Source organism: Contarinia nasturtii, unplaced genomic scaffold (genome assembly GCF_009176525.2).
Source record: "Contarinia nasturtii isolate CC-2019 unplaced genomic scaffold, AAFC_CNas_1.1 Cnas_scaffold_129, whole genome shotgun sequence".
Classification (NCBI taxonomy): Eukaryota; Metazoa; Arthropoda; class Insecta; order Diptera; family Cecidomyiidae; genus Contarinia; species Contarinia nasturtii.
Window position 1 is genome coordinate 1782731 of NW_022197486.1, and position 24355 is coordinate 1807085.

At 32.4% G+C, this 24355-nt stretch overlaps 4 protein-coding genes across 7 annotated transcripts in view; 3 read left to right on the forward strand and 1 right to left on the reverse strand.

The window, feature by feature from the left end:
* The first annotated feature begins 14365 nt into the window (after positions 1-14365).
* Positions 14366-15697, forward strand: LOC116347729 (BTB/POZ domain-containing protein 2-like). The gene has a single exon (XM_031778446.1). The coding sequence runs from the start codon at positions 14366-14368 to the stop codon at positions 15695-15697; it is 1332 nt and encodes a 443-aa protein (XP_031634306.1).
* Positions 15698-16955: 1258 nt separating this feature from the next.
* LOC116347327 (BTB/POZ domain-containing protein 6-B-like) lies at positions 16956-19038 on the forward strand. Its single transcript, XM_031777892.1, has one exon. The coding sequence runs from the start codon at positions 17032-17034 to the stop codon at positions 18391-18393; it is 1362 nt and encodes a 453-aa protein (XP_031633752.1). The 5' UTR covers positions 16956-17031; the 3' UTR covers positions 18394-19038.
* Positions 19039-19527: 489 nt separating this feature from the next.
* LOC116347739 (BTB/POZ domain-containing protein 6-B-like) lies at positions 19528-20853 on the forward strand. The gene has a single exon (XM_031778456.1). It carries the CDS (start codon positions 19528-19530, stop codon positions 20851-20853), a length of 1326 nt encoding a protein of 441 aa, XP_031634316.1.
* Positions 20854-22861: 2008 nt separating this feature from the next.
* LOC116344403 (histone-lysine N-methyltransferase 2C-like) overlaps positions 22862-24355 on the reverse strand; it is a 31388-nt gene continuing 29894 nt past the window's right edge. For all 4 annotated transcript variants that reach the window (XM_031772924.1, XM_031772948.1, XM_031772940.1 and 1 more), the window contains one exon: positions 22862-24311. In XM_031772924.1, coding sequence (XP_031628784.1) covers positions 24219-24311 — 93 coding nt within the window. In that variant the 3' untranslated portion in view covers positions 22862-24218. The remainder of the gene's footprint in view (positions 24312-24355) is intronic.

The following is a 24355-nucleotide window of genomic DNA, read 5'->3' on the forward strand; positions in this document are numbered from 1 at the left end:
GAATAATTGACTGGATGGTTGTAAATGCGTTTGCGACGAAAGATTTTTGAAAAGAAAAATCCAACCAAAAATTCATATCTTCTTAGCCACGCCAAACCTTGTCACTTTTTCTTCAATTGAAACTTCGATGGAAGAAAGAAAAAGCAACGAAAAGGAAGAAGAAAAAATGAATAAATATTTTAAATTTCCTGTATGAGTATTTATTTGAAGCATTGCTTTTGTGCACCCTTTTACATTTACGCTGTGGTTGTTTCGTTTCCAGATGACTTCCTCATCACAAGTGAACAAATAAAATTCAAATAAAAGCCAGAACAACAAACACCATCTCAACATTTCCAACACATGGATTCGAAACTGTTTCACATATCATATAATTCATATGTGTGAATGATAAGCGATCGCATAACATAAACCGAAGTTCCTCAGTGTGACGACAATAGCAACAACAACTGTGATATGTGCACGGATAACGGTTGTAATTTTCTTCCAAATGAGTAAATATTTTGTCAATAAAAAAGATGAGCATATCAAGTGAAAAAAGAAAATTGAATGCCAAAATATGCGACAGATATACAGTATGTTTCATTATAGAGAGAGGTTGATTTAACTACCACAAATTTCAAATATCCTAAAAATGTTTTTGGTGTTGCCATATGAGACTCTAAGCTACTACGCCAATTAACAATGACAGCTCTCAAATCAGTACAGTGTTTGTTGTGCAACGAAAACATTATTTCCGAACATTTTCATTCACGGTTTGAAGCCGTTTTTCTGCATTTGCATCCAAAAGGACAAAGAATGTCGATCACATCGACTGCTAAATACATTAAAAAGTCAAAAGGGTTCGTAATAAAGTGAATCCAGCAGTATAAGCATGAAAAAAAAGTGAACGACCAGCCCAATCTGAAGCCAAACTGAGCCTCCTCGCAACAGGAAGATAAACGGAGAGTCAAGTTGTTCGATAAAAATTTAGGTATGTTGTTGAGCCAAGGTGTTGAACGGCTACGCCGTCTTAAAATAGAGGTCTCGCGCTCTACTATCAGGAGAAGATTAGATGTTGCCGGTGTTCGTTATCGCAGTAAATTGAAGAAACCGCTTTTGACAGAAAACCAGAAGAAAAAGGCACTGACGGGGCAAAGCAAAATTCAACAAGAGATTGGAGCGAAGTTATGTACACTGACGAGTCATTCTTTTGGCTGGTGAATAGCACTACCCATGCCTAGTCTAGAGCCCAAAAGAGAATGGTCGTTCGCACGGTAAAGTATCCGAAAAAGGTGCATGCTTATGGTTGCTTTTGTGAAGCTGGTTTTGGAAAGTTGACCATATTCACGGGGATTCCAAGCGCCGTGAGGATGAACCAACATTATTCATCGACACAGTTACCCATCGCTAAGAAGTTCTATGGCAACCACAATTCGAATTGGCTTCTATTAGAAGACAACGATCCAAAACACAAAAGTCGTCTATGCAATGCTTGGAAAGAGGAAAATGACATTAAACAAATGGACTGGCCGCCACAGTCACCCGATTGCAATCCGAACGAAAATTTTTGGGCTATTATTAAGGCATGGCTTCGTGGTAAAACATACCGCAATTTGAAGCAGCTCAGTTCATTCATTCAGCGCCAGTGGAAAGGTTTTCAAAGCGAATATGCTGAAAATTTGAGCAAAAGTATGCCGAATAGATGTGCCTGTGTGATCGAGAAGGCAGGAGAATGGATTAAATATTAATTTGTGGCGCCGTAGCTTAGATACTAAATAGAATGTATATAAAATAATTTTGTAAAACTCTTGAGTTTTATTATAAAAAAATCAACCTCTCTCTATAATGAAACATACTGTATCTCATTTTGAAATATATTTTTTTTCATGTTTGTGTGTGTGTGTGCGCGGGTGATGGAAGCATGCCCATATCAATATTATCCGGCGAGAAGAAAATATGCATTACACTTCTTGGCGGCAGCGAATAAAGGCCAACCATTCCTGAATATCCAAATTGATATCCTTCGGTTTTTCCTCTTTCATTCAACTTTGAATTATGTAAATCCATATAGAAAAATAAACAACACTTTTCAACGATTACGCTTTTCACTTGGCCACACACATTCAAATTCATAGCTAACAATGCCTTTTTACATTACACCACTATGCAAATATTACGTGGAAGAAAATCCATAACAAAAAAAAAAATCTGCATTCACTCGTACAATACATTGCATTGTAAACCAAACCAAACTAATACTTTAAAAGAGATTGAGTAAAAAAAATAGAATGATGGTTCAACAATTCAGCCGAGATTTTCATTTTTACTTTATCTGACTGCTTTGAATGCTGCTTTTTCATGTTCTGGTGAAAAAGGAAACTCAAAATCTCCCATTTTAGCGAATCTTAGGCACATCTAATAAAAATTATTATGTTAAGCATTTTATTTGGAGTTTCCATTGCTTGAATGTTAAATCAATTGTATAAAATCGATGAAAGTTTTTATCACTCCAAAATCAATCACATTAACGTAGAGAATGTTCAAAAATCGACTATTAATTAACAGTTGCTTTAATGAAATTGAAGCTTTGTCATTTTTTTGGACTTCGGCCTTTAAGACTCTATTTCCTAGACGTCCGATTGTAATCGTAACCGATTTTTTTGAAATCCGATCATGATCGTGGACGATAAATTAAATTGATGGAGAATATGGCATGCTTAAAACAGGCGTTCTTTCAAACCTATATATAAGTTCAATTTTCTTCTTGTTCAGTGTCCCGTTTGAACAGCCCGCTAAACACAATAGCAAGAATCGTCGTGTCAGCATGATCTTGTATGTAGAAATGTGCATCAAATATAGAAAATTGTGCAAAAACATCGTACTGTTTCTTTGCGACGACGGAAAAATGAGAGAAAGTAAATCAGAAAGAGTGTAAATGGGAGCTGCAGCATATTCCATAGAGAAATAGTTTCTTTTTTCTAATCGTTGTTTGATATTACAGTGAAAATACTTTTTGCTACATCGAGAACATGCCATTAGATTTATTAAGCAAATAAATTTTAGAGCGTTACGCTGGTTTTTCCTAAACGGCCGTTTTTTTTAACGCTCTTTCTCTCTTTTTTCGTTGCCGTTAAATGGCTTCCGCATCATAACACCTCACTTATGAGGCACATAACAACCGCCGCCGTATGGGTGATAGTTTCGTTATGGCCATCGGTACTTCTCTATGCTCGTAAGTTGCAAATATATTATGTGCTAGTCCGTTAAGTTTTTATGTTCATCTCTGTTTGAGGTATTAAATGATTTAGGTGTGTGATATGGCTCCATTTATTGGTGGGACTCTTTTTTCCGCCTTTCGAAAATTATGAGAAAATTGAGAAAAATAAATGTTTGAAATTCAACCCGGGTTCTGTTTTTTCGTCGCACTCAAGGAATCGGAGCTTATGATGTTAGTGTGAGATTTCAAAATTGGATTTTCTTGCATGTCCACAACATCTGTGTTAAAAGGATCTAAAGAGTTAGATTTAAACTCAATTCATTCGTAAAAGTAAACAATCGTAAACCTTATTTCCATGATCAATTGTATTATCTCAGTGTAAATGGTATTTCTTTTTATTTTTATCATTTTTTTTTTCGAAACTAAACTTTTCCCCTAATTTCTGGCAATCAAATCAAGCTATTGTATTTCTTGTCCGAAGTAGATTAGACGCGCCTTTCTTTAATTCGTATGACCGTTTCGCAGAATTTGAATGGCAACACAAAGAAAAAAGTCAAAAATCAATGTAATATATTATTCTTTATTATTAAGCAATTGTTCTTATTTTCGTGCATTGTTTTCATCTAATCAAGAAACGTGTCGCATAGCAGTTTAAAAAAAAACCATCCCCGCATTGAAAACATCGAAGCGAAAAAAAGAACAGTCGCAATAATAATAACAAAGAGATAACGCCGGAGCAGGAAATAACCGTACAAGAAGCCATGAGGTGAAGAAACTTGACGGCAGGATGAAAATGTGCGAGCAATGAGTGCAGGAAGAAAAGAAAATCCTCATTAAAATCTCTGTCAAATGATAAAAATGCAATTAAAACACAAGTGACGCAATTTCACTTAATTAAATTCCATTCTTGGGTTTTTTCCAATGCGTCTTAGTTTTTTTTTCGTTCATTCTTTGGTATCCGTGGCATTCGTTGATCCAATAAACATTCACATTTGTATCGAATGTCGCCGTTTTTTTCCCACTACCATTTGACGTTTCCGCGCGCTCGTTGAAATCAAGATAGAAAAAAAGTCATTGGAAAACCTACAACATTTTTTTCCGGATTTTTCCTCGACTCATTTAAATTGCTTCGATTCACTTTAAAATCACAAACCGGAAAAAATGCCCCTGCATCGTTAAACAATATATACTTGCAACCATGGAAGAAGATCAGAAAAAAATATTAAATTAAAAAGAAACTCGAAAGATATTCGACATTTTTTCTCTCTTTTTATCGCCTCCTCATTCACTTGACATCACCGAACGGAAAAAAAATTGTGTTAAGTCGCGAATCCACTTATTTTGTTGGCATAGAAAAAAATAGCATGTGCATATTGCAAAAAACAAACACACGGTGGCGATGAAAATATATTTATATTTTCTTCAGAAGTCAATGAAAAATGATGCAAGTCAAATGGACGACGAAAAGCCCCAGTGTTGGAAAATGTGTGAAATGTGTATCAATGTCACGGGACTTCGACAACGAGGGAGAGTATGTCTTCACCCCATTCCAGTACCCATTTAAACATGCTAATCTCTTTCGTATTTACAAGAAATAACGAGTTCACTTTAACGTGTGCAACACAATGTGGCCCCAGTATGTTCACTTGAACCGATTTATACTCACAATACTGTGAGGGGTGGACAACATGAACAGTGGCATCACATCAAAAGCCAAACGCACAATAGACAATATATCTGCTTAGATGCGTTGCTTTTGTTTACATGTGTTTTGTATTGCTCACAAGACAACAATCGTGTTCGCTGTATTTGTTTGTCGTTTTCACCCCTTTTTTTGGCTGTTCTTATTGGAAATTGCCCAAATAATCCACTGCCGTTAAATGCACCGAACGGATCAAACAGAATTTTAACCAAATAAAAAGAAATAAAAATCAGCTCCGTATAATCGTTCGGACCGTTTAAAAAAATCGTGTGAAGAGTATAAAAAAATCATCAAATTCTTTTTGTTCTACATTATCTATGGTTTACATGGCCTATATGAATCGCCCCAGTACGGCGTGTTAATTTTCCTCGCCGTAGAAAAATCCAATTTTTAATTTCCGACTTGGTATTTCAACTTGTTTCTTTCTTTAGAGCTTGAACGACTTTTTCGATCATTTCTTTTTTTTTTATTACTTTGAATGATGAGGTAAATTTTCAAAAAGAATTACGAATCAAGTGGGTATTTTATATCTCACCCTCTCTTCATTAACAAACTGACGGCTAATACTGCTGCTCCGTTTTGCTATTAATCAGAGTTAAAACTCTCTGAACTTTAATGTTTGAAGCAACGCGGGATCAAGTCAAGGCAATCAAGACATTATTTTAAAATCAATTACAATTTTATTGGCATTAATTTGGTACGTAAACGTTTTGGGCACATTTCAAACGTTTTCCACACGATTTTTTTATATACTTTGAAAATAATCGTTTTTAACTATAAACCGTCTGAACTTCAGATGAGATAAATTTCAATTAACCGTCCAAATGAATAACGCCGATTACCGAAAAAATGACATCTGCTTGATGTGAAATCGAAATATAATAAATTCTTCGAAATAAATCAAAGAAAGGGTGTCGTTTTTCTCAAATTTGAAACATTGTCTTCATTAGATTCAGATCGGAAAAGTTCCTTTAAAAATAGAAGCTTAGAAATGCGACCTTTTGAGCTCATTAAATCACCAAAAATATCGAAGCTCAGCTTACTTGTAAAATCAATACAGTTATGCCGAACAAATGTAACATTTTTATCATTGGAATGGTTCAGGCTCTAAATTCTGCACCGGTCATTGGATGACATTCCCATCTTATAATATCTGATTTTGAATTAAGTTTCTGTAGAATGGGCTAACGCTCTAACAAATTGTTGCATATAGGTCATACACCAAAATCGTGTTTTTTCTCTTTAGAAAACGCATAAAAACTATTATAAAATTAATTTGCCTGCTTTTCATGATGACATCGACAAAAAATTTCTAATTAACTCGACAAAAGTTAATATTTTGCGTGTGCATCTTGTACATATCGTTTCTGAATTTTGAATTTTTTCCAATTTAGCCACGCACCATGACTTATAAAATCGATGGAAAAAACTGTGCAGACGTCCACCAAGATCAGAATCATTTTTCCAATATTTCATGCAACACCTGTTTTCTCCCCCTTAGTCCCGAAAATTCTAACAAAGTGTTTTCCAAACATTACCTTATGTTTTCAATGATACGTGTGGTTCAGAGTTTTTGAGATTTTGTAAAAATTCCCCATTTAAAATTCACTCGTATGCCGCTCTTTAAATCCTTTTACTCCCTGCGTTGTTTGACAACTTATTTCGCGATTATCTCCAGCCATTTAAAGTAGCTGTCTCATTTAAAATGATTCTAATGGTGTAATTAGATTTACAAAAGCGATTTTTGTCGCTATTCATTTGCCATTTCATTTAATTGTATATAAAACATACACAGTGTCATTGGTATCGTTGTTGTCATTGTTTTTTTTGTGCCGATTTCCATAACTTCGTTTAAATACCTCATTGAGTTTTATTGGTGCTCAATTTACCGAAGGGAACACACTGAGAATTTCAAGCGCAACGAATAGCATCGAACATTTTTGAAACAAACCGAACAAAACATTCAGTTAAAAACAATGGAAATAACCGTATAATTAATATTATACAACAAACGCAATCATTGTAAAATTATATTTCATGCCATGCACGGCAATATGGCAAACAAACCGCCTTTTCCCTCCACCCCATCCAAGGCGAATGACGAAGCGACAAAAAGCCGTTTTGTGTGTATGCTGTTTCACGTGTTCATAATTTCTATTGGGTATGAAATGGTTTTGTTAAAGTTCATCGAATTAAAACAGCGCCAACAGCAAACAGCCGCTATGGATATGCTTATGTGAATAATTTGTCGGCACTCTGCAAATGTGATTAAATTAAATTGGCTATGTTATTGGTTTAATTGTTGTTATACAAGCACAGTTTGTTTGTCTCATCCTGCCAACTATATTGTTCCCCATCCATCTCAGAAGTTGTTCAAATGGATTTTGGCTTTAAGATAATACAACAACATATTTCTCTATGTAATTTGTAGAAATCGTATTTTGCTTTGGTATGAGCGGTGTATGTGTGTGTGTGTGCGTGCAGTTTATCATTTCATTTTGAACAGTTTTGAATTCACTCTAAAAATTTAAATGTTTTAAGAATTCTTTTTAATCGGCTCATTTTAATACTATTTCCAATATATGCAAAACAACTAATATACTAAAATATTGCTCGAAACCAAAAAAGATTCAAATCGTGTTGTTTATAGCACGGATCAATCACCTTACTATGAATTCTATCATATTTTACTAGCCTTTTCTCCTTTCTTTTTTTCTATCTCTATAGAGATATCTCTAGTAAGACAAATCTATTATGTAATTTTAGCAAAAGAAGCCATAAGAAAACCATAGATTTATTGCCTCAAACGATAAAAAATAAAATTCACATATAGTTGGCGTTGCATTCTTTGCAAACTTGTTTTCCGTTGCAACGGACTAAGTGGAAAGTATACGCTTATTACATAGAATGTAGCCCCGTAATACGTGAATTTTATTTTTTTATCATTTTAGGCAGTAATCTTATCGCTTCTTTTTGGTTTTTAATATTTTTTCCCAATTAAATCTTATCATGTTTATTTATTTTCGAATCTATCAGAGTTGTATTTCGTATCATAATTAAGTTTTAAGTATTTTTGTTCTACTGTTAATTTTTGAATAAAACTCTAAAAAAAAAACTAAAATATTGCTCTGTCACGATGAAATTATATTTTATGCTTAAACTGAATCTATTATTCACCCAGTTCATCGTATCATTGAAACACTTTCGCTTTTTAATCGATTGGCATCTTATGCGATGTATAATATAATCGATGTGTTACTCATTATTTGACTATTATCTAATTTTATGAAGGCTGTTGGATCAACAACACTTTAATATACAGTGCCGTCAGAAAATTTGGAACCAAGCTCATTTTTTTCATACAATTTCATACAAATTGACGATTTTTTGGAGCAATATTTAATATATTTCAGAAAGAGCTAGACCCATAATTTTTTGTACACTTATTATTTTATTTACGGAGAGTAAACTAGTGAAGTAGTGACACATTTTGTATGAAAAATAATCCTTTTTCACACTTGAAAGTGCAAACCTCGGATATTTTTTAAACGCGTAGATATTTTTTGGTAAAACTTCACTAGTTTACTCTCTGTAAAAAGAACAATGAGTGTGTAAAAAAAATTATGAGTCTAGCTCTTTCTGAAATATATTAAATATTGCTCCAAAAAATCGTCAATTTGTATGAATTTGTATGACATTTTTTTGCTTGGTCTCAAATTTTCTGACGGCACTGTATGCAAGACATTACTTGGTGACGAGTTCATATCGTTTTTTGTTTTGTTTCGATTTTTTTCGACTTTTTTTCGAACAATTTTAAATCAAATTGCTATGAACCTGGCTTTGAACCATTTGTGACCATTGTCAATACAAAAACCAAATTTATTTACAAAACCACAACCTTAATACTCTAATCAAATTAAACTCGAAATTTAGTGCGTAAATTTGTTTTATCGCAATATTCAAACAATCATAACCGACATTTCCCGCTCAAACGATTTTGTAAACAGTGATATCACTACACAATATATAAAAAATACAGTGTTATACACTCAGTGTTTGATTCAAGTGATTAAAATGAATCATTCCATCGGGAAAAAAATGTGTGAATAAATTATGGTGGTTTTATCTTGACTCACATTCAATCGAGTCGCATGAATCTCAGTATAACGTAGACGTTTTGTCCAATCGTATCATTTATTGTCTTAACGGCAAGAGATTTTGAAAATAAAAGTGTTTTGCGATCAATTCTCAATCTATATTTTAACACTAATGGGAGATTTGTAGCCAGAACAAATTCAAGAAGTAGCAGGAAGTGAATGGTTTAGTATTTTATCAAATGTGGATGTTAAAGAATTCTTGTAGTTGTTCGTCCTAAAAAGTATCCATGGAGAATATGAAACTAGCCCATGAATGCCAGATGTTCGAATCGGTGAAGCAGACGTGTGCTCCCATTGAAAGTGAACTGACATTAAAGAGTGTGTGCTGTGAATACCATTTGGCCATTTTAATTGATAACGCGAGATTGAAACGGTTTTGTGAGAAAACGATTGCTGTATCGCCAGTTGAAGTGTTCAAATCAAATTCATTTCTTCATTGCAATCGAATTGTCCTTGAACATATTTTGCAAATGGATTTAATGTTGTGTAACGAGATTGATGTGTTCAATGCCTGTTTGTCATGGGCAAAATGTGCATGTAAGCGAGACAATATCGACGACACTAAAGCGAAAAACCTGAGATTTCAATTGGGCAAATGTTTTTATCTAATTCGATTTGGCGCAATGACAGTGGAGGAATTTATTCAAATCATCACAATACATCGTGACTTATTCTCATCAAATGAATTGGCAAATATTTCATTTAAATTCAAACAACATCCGAGATCCAAAGTCTCAGACCATTGGATAAGCCATCACGAGTTGATGTGTTTGCGAGAAAATAAAATCGAAGACGCACCATATTATATTCAAAATGTTGAATCTGTATGGTTTACAACAAATAAACCACTTGTACTGGACGCATTTTGGTGCAAAGGCCTCTTTCATCGATATTTTCATCGTATTGCTCTGGATTTTAGAATAAGCATAACAGAGAGCAGCAGCCAATCCGGAGCTGATGTTAAAAACACACTTTACATAGGCACAATGACACTTATTAAAAAAATCAAAACCAGAGTATCAATATCTCAGCCAATAGTTATTTGTTCACAAAAAATATATGAAATTCGAATGGAAACCGAAAATACAGATTATTATTACCATTGCGCACTATGGAATTCAAAAATGCAATTAGATGATGATCTCATTGTAACATTTCATCAAAAACCATTTGATAACGACTGTGATCGAAGTGGACTGGTTTCATGTTTAAGTTTTAGGCGCTTCTAGGTCAATGTTTGTAAGAAATATCAGCATAAAAAGGAAACGGATGTTTTGAAATATTTTTGTTTTAGCAAAAAAAAAATCAAAATAAAGATTTATTTATTGAAACATTTTGTTAACTCTTATTACTAAAAAATCATAAAGTTAGCGTTGACCAAAAATATCATTTCTTGTGTTTATCAGGGGGGCGGTTTTTTGATCAGGGGGGGTCAAATTGACTTTGGTCTCGAGGGGGGAGGGGCGTATTTATATGGAAAACTAAAATAACAATTTTGCATCAGGGAAACAAGCAAAAATGTGTGTTGGCGAGCGAAGCGAGCCGAAATTTTGCAAGTTTGACTTCAAAATCAGTGAATTTTTGTTATTGTTTATTAGGGCGGGTCAATTTGTATGGAAGAATTTTTGGAAGGTCTGGCTTAACGAAATTCGTAAAATACATGTAATTTCAAGACTTTTTCTCCACTAGAGCATATATAAATTTTTTATTTTAGCTGTGCCAAAATTGACAAATAGTTTTTTTCCCAAATTATAAAATATGAATATATGAAATTTGAAAGTGATAAAAAAATTGTATAAAAATGATCATTTGTACTGACATTTCTAGGGTAATTTTGGACGCTGAATCCGAATCTGGCATTAAAAATACTCTAAATTCAACTATCAATAAAAAAAACGTGATTTTTGACCAAAAAATCAAAGAAATGTAGCGAAATGTTCGTTCTTGCAATTGTTAGCTCATTTTCAAGGCTTGATTCGGATTCAGCGGCCCCAAAAACCCTTGAAATGACTGTTCAAACCATAATGAATGATAAATTATTTTTTAAAAATGCCATTTTTTCCTGCATTTTGTGACTTTTGAAGCGAAAAAAGCGTGATGAATGAAGAAGATGTTTCTGGAATCATATGTACCATCATTTCTAGGGTAATTTTTGGCGCTGAATTCAAATCTGCCATTTAAACTACTCTATTTTTATAAAATCAGTGCCCTAAAAATTAAATTTGAATGAACAACTAAACAAGACTTTCATAGACGAAACATTTGATGTTCTTTGCATCAGTGTAGTCCAAATTCAAACATTTAAACGAGACTTGAAATAATTTTTAATTATTCTATATTGTTTCAGTTTTCATTCAAATTTCATCAATTCTAATTTTTCAATCAAAATGAATTGATTAAAATTATTAAAATTAGGTTTAAAAGTTTGAATTTGGACTACACTGATGCAAACCCATATAATTCATTTGCGGAGTAATTTTGACGATGGTGGGACTGTGCGGAGTTTGACGGAGATGACATGCAAACTCTGTGTGTACGAGGGTAACAGCACTTCTATGTGTATCATTCTTACACAGATGATTAGTAACTTAGCTGTGTATACGGCTACTAAGATGTTCGTTTGGACAAAATAAGTCTATGAACAGCCTGTTGCACTCGTACACACAGCATTTGCATGCTATCCCCGCCGAACTCCGCACAGTCCCGCCATCGAAAAAATTACTCCGCAAATGAGTTATATGGGAATAAACCTAGGGGTTTGCATGTATTTTTATTGGATGATATTTGCGTATTATCGTTGCGTATCGGTGAAATATTGGCATATCGGTGAAAGATCGGCATATTTGTAAAATATCGTTAATATTCGGGTATTTTTTGATAATTAATTGTTCTGGAAGTGAGTTTTGGTGGATCCTCTGAATGGACCAGACCATGGTTTGACAATGCCCTGACCCATCCTGAGGGTCCACTTCCAGACCTGGGAGCGGTTCTGAACGATCCTTAGGATCCACCAAAGCCCACTTCCAGAACAAAGACACTTCGCATATCGGCGAATATCGGTGGATTTTTGGCACAAAATAGTGAAATCGGTAAAGATTTGCATGATTTGTAAAAATTTTTATTATTTGTTATATCGTTGCGAGCAAATATGGCATGTGAAGATCTCGTTAATTTGGATGAATCGATGAAAATTAAAGACGATAAAATGGAGTTAAGTCGAAAAGGCCCCCCCTTCGCACATTACTGGTATATATATATTAAAATGTATTATTGTTCGCTACTGTTGTTTATTCGTCGAATTCGTGAAAGAAAATCTTACATGAAAACCCCTAGGAATAAACATCAAATGTTTCGTATATGAAAGTCTTGTTTAGTTGTTCATTCAAATTTAATTTTTAGGGCACTGATTTTATGAAAATAGAGTAATTTAAATGGCAGATTTGAATTCAGCGCCAAAAATTACCCTAGAAATGATGGTACATATGATTCCAGAAACATCTTCTTCATTCATCACGCTTTTTTCGCTTCAAAAGTCACAAAATGCTGGAATAAATGGCATTTTTTTAAAAATAATTTATCATTCATTATGGTTTGAACAGTCATTTCAAGGGTTTTTGGGGCCGCTGAATCCGAATCAAGCCTTGAAAATGAGCTAACAATTGCAAGAACGAACATTTCGCTACATTTCTTTGATTTTTTGGTCAAAAATCACGTTTTTTTTATTTATAGTTGAATTTAGAGTATTTTTAATGCCAGATTCGGATTCAGCGTCCAAAATTACCTTAGAAATGTCAGTACAAATGATCATTTTTATACAATTTTTTTATCACTTTCAAATTTCATATATTCATATTTTATAATTTGGGAAAAAAACTATTTGTCAATTTTGGCACAGCTAAAATAAAAAAATTATATATGCTCTAGTGGAGAAAAAGTCTTGAAATTACATGTATTTTACGAATTTCGTTAAGCCAGACCTCTTAAAAAATTGACCCGCCCTATTGTTTATACATTTATATAGCAAATATAAGAAAAAAATTCTCAGAGGGGGGTCAAACCGGTAAATCTCCCAAATATTTACCCGGGGGTAAATTTTGAAAAATTTGCCTCAGGTGGGGGTCAAACCGGAAAACCCCCCAGCGCGCATGTGTGAAGTGCCACTTACTAGTGTCCGCACTTCTCCGATGCCAAAAACAGCTCTACAAGAGCATTTTCAGTCATTTCAAAATTACTGCAACCAAATATCATTTAAAAAATGACTTTACATTCGTGCATAGAAGTAGTTGAAGCAGAAGTAGTAGAAAGGAGTAGTTTTCAGTTTTTTTTTCACTCATACATCGTAATTGTTTTGCCGATGTCGGTCTGGTTTTATCTGTTCGCAAATTTCGAGTATCAAAAATAATAATCAAGTTGATTCCCAGGGCTGTAATTTTCACTCTGTCAGTGCACGCACACAATGCTTGTATTTTGAATGTACACGCATACTTAGTCACAAGTTTGACATTTTTGGCGGTTGGAAAATTTGTAACTAAGTGTGCGTGCACATTCAAAATACAAGCATTGTGTGTGACGCACATAGAATGTGAGTGTGCAGCTAGGGTGTTTCCACATGAAAAATATTAAAAAGTGGCTAGTATCATTTTGAAGAGCGTTAAATTCTGTATAAGATGATTTGATTTTTGATGCTGATTGGTGGCCGATGTCACTTCCTGGACTAAAAACACATTTGTAAATTGATTTCATGTCGCATTCAATGGTAATATCATATGGTCATTTTCGCGGAAAAAATATATAAAAGGAGTTGCATGGTTATAATTTCGAGAGGTAAATGAAACGATTTTTAATGAGTAAGTTATGTCTAGACACAAAATTCAAATTTATATTAAACAAAACAAAGTTTTCATGCCATATAAGGTTTATATACGAAAGGATGTACAGAAGAGCAATAAATCTTAACAGGTGCAAAAAAAAATTACCATATGAGTAGTGAGTGCTGAATTTCATTGCAAAAAATTCGGATTAGTTTTTCGTACTCTCTTTCGCTCAAAATGAATACGGCACATTTCTAAAAAAAAGGTTTCCATAATAAGTTTCACACAAATACATGTTTAGCAGTATTATTTAAAAATCATTTTACTCATCACTAGGTAATTTGGAGACACTAGAAACACACTTTCATCATTGTTTTTTAAACTTTTATACAAGTAACAACACAAGTATTTGTTGGTGATAATTTTTCAAGATACAAATATCCTCTTTTCAAAAAAAAAAAAAAAAAAAGATTTTATTTTTCGTGAAGTGTACAAAATGGCAAATATATTAAAGAATATTGGTGCATCTCAGGCCGTTGCGAATTTGTATCTCAACGATAGATTGGCCGATGTTCGCTTTCTATTCGTTGTGGATGGAAAAAGTGAAGAGGTTCCAGCAAATCGATCCGTTTTGGCCGCTCTCAGCTCTGTTTTTGATAAGATGTTCTACGGAAGTCTCAAAGAAGAAACAAATGTGAAAATTGTGGATGCAAGCGCACAAGCATTCAAGGAGTTTCTCCAGTTCTTCTATTTAAGCGAAGTGTCCATTGGCATGAATAACATCGAAACCGTTGTCCGTTTGGCCGATAAGTATGATATTTTTGAATATATCAATACATGCTCTACATTGCTCCAAAGCCAATTGAACGCGAACAATTTGTGCTGGGGTTATCAATTGGCGTTATCTATCAAAAACCAAAATTTAATCGAATTTTGTGAAAACGAAATTAGTAAATCACCGAAAGAAGTGTTTGCATCTGAACCATTCGAGCGCTGTGATAGCGATACATTGGAAAATATTCTAAAACTGAACTTGACATGTAATGAGGCTGATATATTGAATGCTTGTATAAAATGGGCAAAAAATGCATGTCGACAAAATGATTTCGATGAAAATCAAGGGAAACATTTAAAAAATCAACTTGGCGATTGTTTCAAATTGATCCGATTTGGTACAATGAAAATGAATGAATTTACGGCATTTGCAGTCACACACGATGGATTTTTTACTCCAGACGAATTCAAAGATATCATTTTCTCAAAAACCGTAGGAGGATATGAATCGAAAATATTTAATCAAAATGCTCGACGCTATAAATGGAACGAAAATAAAATATTAAATTGTTATCGGGAAATTAAATCAAGAGCAACCCGAAATGTAGAAAGCACCGAAATCCTTCGGTTTGTATCAAATAAATTGTTTTTATTGGGTGAAATTTATTCGGTAGATACTTTTTATACACAACATGATTTAGATCTAAGGAATTGTGATGTAGATGTATGTATCGCTGAATTTTCTGATCAATCATATCCAGGGAAAATTATATGCGAAGGTTCCATAGCGAAATCATGGCAATCTGGTCTTGCTAATGATCGACAAAAAGCAAAAATGATTTTACCGACTCCGGTTTTAATTCAAGCCAATTGTTTATATGAAATTCGATTGAAATTAAAATCAAATAAAGAGTCTTATTACAAAGCCATGTGGACAATGACAACAACCGAAATGAAAAGTGGCCTCACAATTGACTTTCATCAAAGTCCATCCGTTAACTATGATACATCTTCATGTGGTTGGATCTCGCAATTGGGTTTGAATATCATTTAAAAGAAAATTGATTCAAATTGTAAGAAAATCGAATTAATTTATTTCGAATTAAATAAAAAAATGCCTCCGAATAAACTAGAGTTGTCTTATTGTATTGCATTTTAACAAAATTATTCATTTATTCCCATTATTTTAAGCTTTTTTTTTAATTTTGTATTGACCTAATTATAACACAAAATGAAGCCATATCAATTGAAATAAACTTTAAAATCATGTACTTGGAGAAATATCAAAATTCAGGGAAACGATTGGAAGTTGCCATTTTTGTAAGAAAAAAAAATAAAATAAAAAGAAATAGAAATTTTACTGTGTGTAAGTCATTTTGGTTTTAATAATTTCATCTACATTTGTTGTATGACCTTTGTTTACTGTTTGTATATCTTTTTATCAAAAGCATCTCCGTAAAACCTTTTTATTATATTTATCTTTATGTATTTTGTTCGACTTACAATTTTTTTGCATCAATAAAGACAAATTCCGAAACAGGAGTACATCTTTAGTTATGAGGAAATATCAATTTGGAGACAATTGCGAAAATAAGACGAGAATTCAATCCAATTCATTGTTAAATTTTCTGATAAATCGAATAGACCAATAAATGTGAAAACAAAAGCACAATGCATTTTTGGCGTCTGTACTTTGGTTATTGGTCAGACATTATATTGACACATTTTCAGCAACAGCAATTCAAATCAGTAGCTATCACCAGACACTGAAATGGAGTGTAAACAATAGAAGCGTTTTATATCTCACTTACGGAAATTTCTTCAGGATAAAACAAGAGGTGAATTGAGAGGTCGGGTTTTTATTCTTACTCATTCATATCTCAAAATATTGTCTGTTTTCAAATTGACGCCAGACGAAGTACACAGGTAAAAAAATATTGTAAAACAATTTCAAACCTGAACATTAACTATTCATCTCTCGAAACAAAAAATATTTTTGCGGGGGTTTTCCGAGTATTTACCTACATGTTAATATTTTAGGGACATTTGAAAGTAGAAAAAGTCATTAACGCTTGAAAAATAAATATACTATTCAAAGACGGATTAGTTTGATAAGTCTCGTTTTTGTATTGAATTGTTAATCTTTTGGTTCAACTATATGGAATGCAAAGAAAATTGGAATGGAAAAAATGGAAATTTGGAATTTGTCAGATAATGGTGTAGGTAGATATGAAAACACATTCTCAGATAACAATATCGATAGAGTTCATTCTGTTCATAGAGTTCGTTTGGTTAACACGTTTTCGTCTCTTAAAAGTTTGTTCTTAAAAAATCAAAAAAAGTGTTCAAAATCAAGTAAACTATTTTTTCGTATCGAAAGAAATTGAAATGGCGAATAAATTAAAAAATAACGCTGCTTCTAAAGCCACGGCAAAGCTATATCTCAACGAAAAATTTGCCGATGTTCATTTCGTATTTAATGTGAATGGTAAAAGTGAAAAAGTACCAGCAAACAAAACAAGGTTGGCTGTTCTGAGTCCAGTATTCGAAACCATGTTCTATGGAGGCATCAAAGAAGGCGCCGAAGTTAAAATTGTTGATGCCAGCGCCGAAGGATTCAGAGAGTTTCTCCAATTCTTTTATTTGGACGAAGTGACATTAACCATGGGAAATATCGAAACAATTGCACGTTTGGCCGATAAATACGATGTTCTTGAATATGTGAATGCATGCACCGCGTTCCTAAAAAGTCAATTAAATGTGGATAACATGTGTTGGGGTTACCAGGTGGCTATATTTCTCAAAAATCAAGAACTGATTAAATTTTGTGAGGAAAAAATAAGTCTTTCACCAAAGGAAATATTTGCATCGATGGCATTTAAACAATGTGAACAAGAAACATTAGAACATATTCTAAAACTGAATCTAACATGCAACGAAGCCGATATCTTTGATTCTTGTGTAAAATGGGCCAAATATGCATGCATACATAATGTCTTAGATGAAAATCTAGCGTCAAATTTGAAAAACGAACTGGGAGATTGCTTAAAATTGATCCGATTTGGTGAGATGACAAACGAAGAATTCACTGAAATCGCAATGTCATACAAAGGCCTCTTTACATCGGACGAATTCGAAGATATTTTTTTTACAATTTCGTCGAATGGAAAATACGAATCGAAAATATTCAATCAAAAACCACGAAAATACATTTGGAATCCAAAAAAAGTCATCAATTGTGCACGTCCAACCGAATCCAATACGGTTAAAAAAACCGTCCAAAACATAGAAATTGTTTCATTTACATCGAATAAGCCAGTTTTGCTGGGACAATTTTCGACTCAACCAATTTTGACAAATGGTGGAAATGATTATAATGTATGCTATGGTAATAATTACAATTACAATTATAATCACAGGCCATATAATCCGATGCATTGCAATGTCAGTGTCACCATTTCTGAAATTGGTCATTTTCATTCGGGTGATGCACGGAAAACTCTTCATACTGGTAACTATAGAACATGGACCGGCAACCAACTAAAAGTTGAATTGCCCGAACCAATTTTTATCAAACCACAAAATACATACGAGATTCGTTTGAGTTCAATATCGTCAAATGGTGGAACTTATAACTCGACATACAAACCGGAGGTGGAATGCGCCGATGGCATTAAAATTCGTTTTCATCGTAATCAAGATTGCTCTTCGATTGATTTTGTATCAACGCTATGCTTGAATAAATTGTAAAATCGACATTTCGGGTGAAGGCGATGAAAAATATTTCATATGCATCGAGAATATGAACACCATTCACATAAATTTGAGATAGACTCAAATATCCAAATGTTAAACAATTAGTAAAATAAGGCAAATTTCTGAGTAGAATTTAAGAACATCGTTTAGTTAAGATTATTGCATAAATTATTGAGTAGTAGAAGGACATTTACGATTTTGTTTCATTCCATATTTTGTTTGAAATTAGATTCAAGACTATTTTTGTATTTAATATAAACATACATGAAAAAAAAGCGCAAACAGTAATTTTTTTGCACAAAAACTTCAATTACCATCTGACACATATCAACCGATCGATATATGATTTTCAAATAAATTTAAATTAAAAACCCGTGTACAAAAAAAGTGACTGACCATTTTGGGACAAACTGACTGATTATTGACTGCAAAAACAAGCAACCTTAGCTAAATTTAGTTAACCGTTTGTTAACTTCAATCAATTAGCAGTCAAAACGTCCCAAAATAATCGCCTGACTGACTGAGTAACTATAGTCAATTGTTTTCCATACAAAATTTTGGAATTCATGAATTTAGCTAACTATAGTCACTTACAGTCAGTAGTAACTTAGTCACTTTTTTCCACTCGGGAACACTATTAAAAACTAACATAGAAAAATACACTCTTTGAATTAAAAATCAATTAATAAATAATAAAATAACTTAATTATAATAATGTATAATAAAAATAAAATGTCATCAAAATAGTGCTGCTTTTTATTCATTTCATATAAATATTTTGAGAAAGTAAGAATTTTTGCGAATGGCAATTAGACAGCAATACATAAAGAACCATCAAATTGCTCATACATATTCGCGCCAAATTTCTGAATAATATATGTATGTATCAAATAAATATCGTCATCTACTAATACCCATGAAACGTTCACTACTCACGCGTATGTGTCCGTTGTTTCTATCGTATATCCTCTGCTTGTGTCTGTTTTCCTTCGAATGTTGTTTGTTTGGATCGAATGACGTTTAGAAGAAACGACGTTTTTGCTGTCAAATTCTGCAAATAAACGCGAAATTTTACGTATTTCCATCCCAAAAAGTAAATATTTTGTCATTAAAACAAAATTCTCAACGATGACAAGTGCTTTATACAATAGTGCTGCGAGTGAGACGACAAAAAAATTGTATCTCAACGCCGAATTCGCCGACATAAATTTTCTATTCAAAAAAGATGATGACTTCATTGACGCTACAAAGCTACCAGCAAATAAAGCAATTTTGGCTGTGCTAAGTCCAGTGTTCAATACGATGTTCTATGGGTCGATGAAAGAAAAAGGCGACGTTAAAATTGTTGATGCTGATGTAAACGCATTCAAAGAGTTTTTACAATTTTTTTACTTGACTGAAGTGAAATTAACGATGGAAAACATTGAAGCTGTTGCACGTCTAGCCGATAAATACGATATTATTGATTGTGTCAACGCGTGTGCTACATTTCTCGAAGGTCAATTGACAATGGATAATATGATCTGGGGCTATCAATTGGCGGTATTCCTAAAAAATGACGCATTAATTGAATTTTGTGAGAAAAAAATCGGCGAATCGCCAAAAACTGTTTTTGTATCGGACGCATTTTTACGTTGTGACAAACAAACACTTGAACATATCTTGGAATTGAATCTTACCTGTAGCGAATTGGATATTTTCAATGCATGTTTAATCTGGGCTAAGCACGCGTGCAATCAAAATGGTTTGGATGAAAATAATCTGGAGAATTTCAAGGTTCAACTGGGCGATTGTCTCAAATCGATTCGATTTGATGAAATGAAAATCGATGAATTTACAATGCTTTATGTAAGTTATAAGGCACTATTTACAGCAGACGAATTCGAAGATATTATGCTTTCTTTAACAGTGAAGGAATACAAACCGAAAATTTTCATACGAAATCCAAGACGATACACATGGAATCGTGATCGAATTTTATACTGCAAACGAAAATGCACATCTGGAATACAACAAAAAGCACTTCATATGCCAGAAAGAGTTTCATTCACATCAAATAATCCGCTGTTGCTTGGGGAAATTAACACATTTTCATTAGTAGGTTCTTATAATTATGATATGCATAGTAATTCGGTGAAAATTACTATCACCGAACTTGAAAGTCACACATTTCATTCAAACTCACCGAAAAAAATTCTGTACGAAGGCATCGCAAAAAGTTGGATCAACAACCAAATGAATTTTACATTACCAGAACCGATTTTAATCAAACCACAAATTTTATATGAGATTCAATTGGAGCTATCGTGCTATTTTAGCTTCAGTTCTTCTATATTGAAACCAATTGTTGAAATGGACGGCGAATTGATTATTCATTTTCACAGAAATCCATCGCTGGACTATGATAACTCATGCTGCAGTTGGGTCTCGCAGATCGGATTCAATAGAATTTGAAAGCAAATAATGTTGTTGTTCGTAAGAATTTTCATTTAAATGTAAACAAATAATAATCTCAGGAATGTTCTTCTCGTGTAAAATAAATATTTTTTCAATTCAATGTGGAATCGCTTTGAAAATCTTTATTGTAAAAAATAATTGAATAAATCTCACCGAAAAAATATGTTCGTAACAAAAATATACATTTTTATTTTTGAATGTTTTGAATGCAATTTAAAAAAAAAACGCCATCAATGGATGTCCGTTATTGCGATTTTTCAGAATTTTCGATAACTTTTACAATTTTGACTACGTCCACCTGTATTTGATATAAATGTGACAGCTGTAAGAGAAGAAATTGCAATTTTTCCATACCCGGACAGTAATTGAAACGTTGATCGGGTCAAGAAAATATTGATCGATGAAAATGTCTGACTTTTCTCCAGCATCAAGCTCAAAGTCGAAATAGTGAAGTGTTAAATTTGTACATATATTTCAGAAAGCGAAGAAACGTCCATACTCTATTTTTGCCACTATTTTTCTGTTCGCCTCATATTTTTCTTCTTTTCATTGGAAAAAATGTGTGAATTGATTTCAAATAAGATGTGGTGTGAAAGAATAAATAAAAACTCATCAAATTTCATTTTTTATATTAGAATTTTCTCTTTATTTACATTATGTTTGTTTTTTTTTTCATCGTATTTGTTTGTTTGTTTTTTTTTTTTTTTGTGTAAAATTCTAAAAACTAAGCTAACTAAATAGTAATCATAAATTTATAATCAAACATTCTTTTTATTATTTTCATGTTTCAGATGCGCAACTCATATCGAATATTTAATTAAATGATTTCATTTGTTTTCGGCTGTAATATATTTATTCTCGTGTTTATATAGATTTGTCTCATTCAATTATTCACATACGATTTATCAATTGTGAAATTAACGTAATTTTGTATATATTTTTTCTTCGCTTCGAAAAAAAAACTGATATTGATAATAAAATTAAAATCTAAAAGAAATGAATTAACTATGTATCATCATTTATTTTGTGTACCAAATTCTGTTTTGTTTTACTGACAACTAAAATTAACTTAATCATTACAATATAATACGCATGTGAGTGTTCCTCGTTTAATTTTCATTTTTAAATGTGTCTCTTTTTGTATATGTGTATGTGTGTGTGTGTCTATAAGTCAAACAAACTAAATGATATATATTTGAATCTAATAAGCAATTGAATCACTATCTAAGCGATCCGTTCTCCTTTTTTCTTGGTTTTGTTGAAATTATCGTCATTTTTTCTTCTCGTCATTATGTATCGTTTCATGAAGTTAATTCATTTTGTCTAATTAAAGCAATAAAATTGCTGCCAAGTGCACAAACAAAAATATGTGTATGGAGAGAACCAAACTAATGTTTAAATGTGCAACACACTTTATGCATCGAGTCTAAAACATTCGTAAGGAATTTGTAGGGGAAACAAATTATAATAAATCCTTTTGTGTTTAAATTCTATGAATAAAAAAAAATGATTTTGTTTTCGCCCATTTTTCCACGCATATATATGACAATTAATGAACATTCGAAACCGAACTAAAAAAAAACGAAAAACAAAATGAAGTATGATTTTTTCATTTAATTAATTACAAAAGAGAAAAAAAGCGGAGAAATTAACTTAAATTTATACAATTTGTTAAATATATGTGATTTTAAAATAAAAAAAAATGTCTACTCTTTGAGATTGATTTCCGTGTATCATTTTTCTTCGTCTATTTTGTCTTAATTTTTAACGTTTGGATTTTGCATTTAGGTTTTGTCTTTAAATAATTTTATAATTCATGCGTTTCCATTTTTTTTCCTATGAGAATCACACTGCTTCAAATCAAAATTGACGTATACGTTTTTTAAACGATTCACAAAAAATTACAAATTCGTTCAAATAAAAGAATGAATTTGTTTGTTCTCTCTTTCATGCTAATGTGTGTGTGCATTTTTGTCGACGGAAAGAGAGTATTTGTGTATCTGCATGAAATAAATGGGTCATGCAATGCGAAAAAAAATATGAAAATAAAGTGAAATGGCCGATATAGTTTGTTCTGTGTATCATCGTCAAGAGATCTCAGAAATCATTAATAGTCAAAAAAAAAAATTATAATAAAAATATTCACGCAACATGTTTTTCTCATTTTTGATTGGTTTTGTTTTTTTTTTTCGATTCAAGGGAGGAGAGGAGGATGTTTTGAAAATGTGTTTATTTTAAATACTTAAACTGTGATTGGTGAAGAAGCATGGGAAAATTTAACGCAATTTTGTGATTTTTTTCTCAATATTCACTCGTGCCTTCAAATCAAGCGTGTAATCGATTCTCAAGTGCAATAGCGCTAACATAAATTTTTCTCTCATTTGTTTGTGTATGTCTGTCTCCCTTTGTTCGCTTTGCGATGCGTTTGATGTTTTTTTTTATCAAAAATATAGAATTGCATTTTAATGTTCTCATTCTTTCTCGTAATTTTCTGTAAGTTTTTGTTTCGTTTTGTTTATTCATTCTTGCTCTCATTCTCTTTGTCAATATCAAATTGAATTAAAGTAAATAACATATTTACATGTCTACAATCTAGTGTTTTTTTATGTTGGTACTCATTAGAAAAACCATATAATATATTTCTTTTTAATTTGTTTGTTTGTATGTTCATTTGTTGGGTTTTGTGTAAATCGTAAATTTAACAATGGATCAAAGCGTTCTTTATATCTTTTGTTGTTAATATTTTTGTTTTTGTTTTTTAACTTTTTTTTTCTTCGGTGTACGAGAAAGAAAAATATATAGCATTTATATTTAGAGAATTTGGATTTTGGTTTTTAATCAACTTCGTCTTTTTCAAATCTCAACACACATTTTATCCATATCGGTAGTATACGAAATTAAAACGATTTGAAATTTTTAATATGTATATATGTGTGTGTTAAATGGATGCACGGAAAATATATATATTTATTATACGTGAGAAGTTGGTGTGAGTTTAAATAAGATAATGAAGATAAAAATCTATAAATGTTGTTGAATGACTGTAGAATTATTGCTGGTTGTTCAACAGGTTTACTTGCTGAGATGAGAGAAATCAATTCAATGCGATTACGGTATGGTGTCATATGCATGTGGATGATGTGCATGCTTTCTCTCTATGTCTGTCTCCGTAGTTTCGCTTAACGCTTCGTCTGAACTATATATGTATATATGCATACAGACCCCGATTCATTCGTTTAAATTTATAATTTTAATTTATTATCACAAAATGTTGAAATGGGTTCCATCAATTGTTGTCTACATCGATTATTCAAACCATTTTTTATTATGCATGCCACAATTGGTTATCGTTATCGGTTTTTTTAGTTCATCCATTTACGGCAATTTGGTGCACCGCACATACAAGAAATCTTGTGTGAATCATCTTCGATGTCAAATTTATAATCATACGATAACTGAAATTGGTGATGGAATTTTTGGTAAAATTATTTATATATAA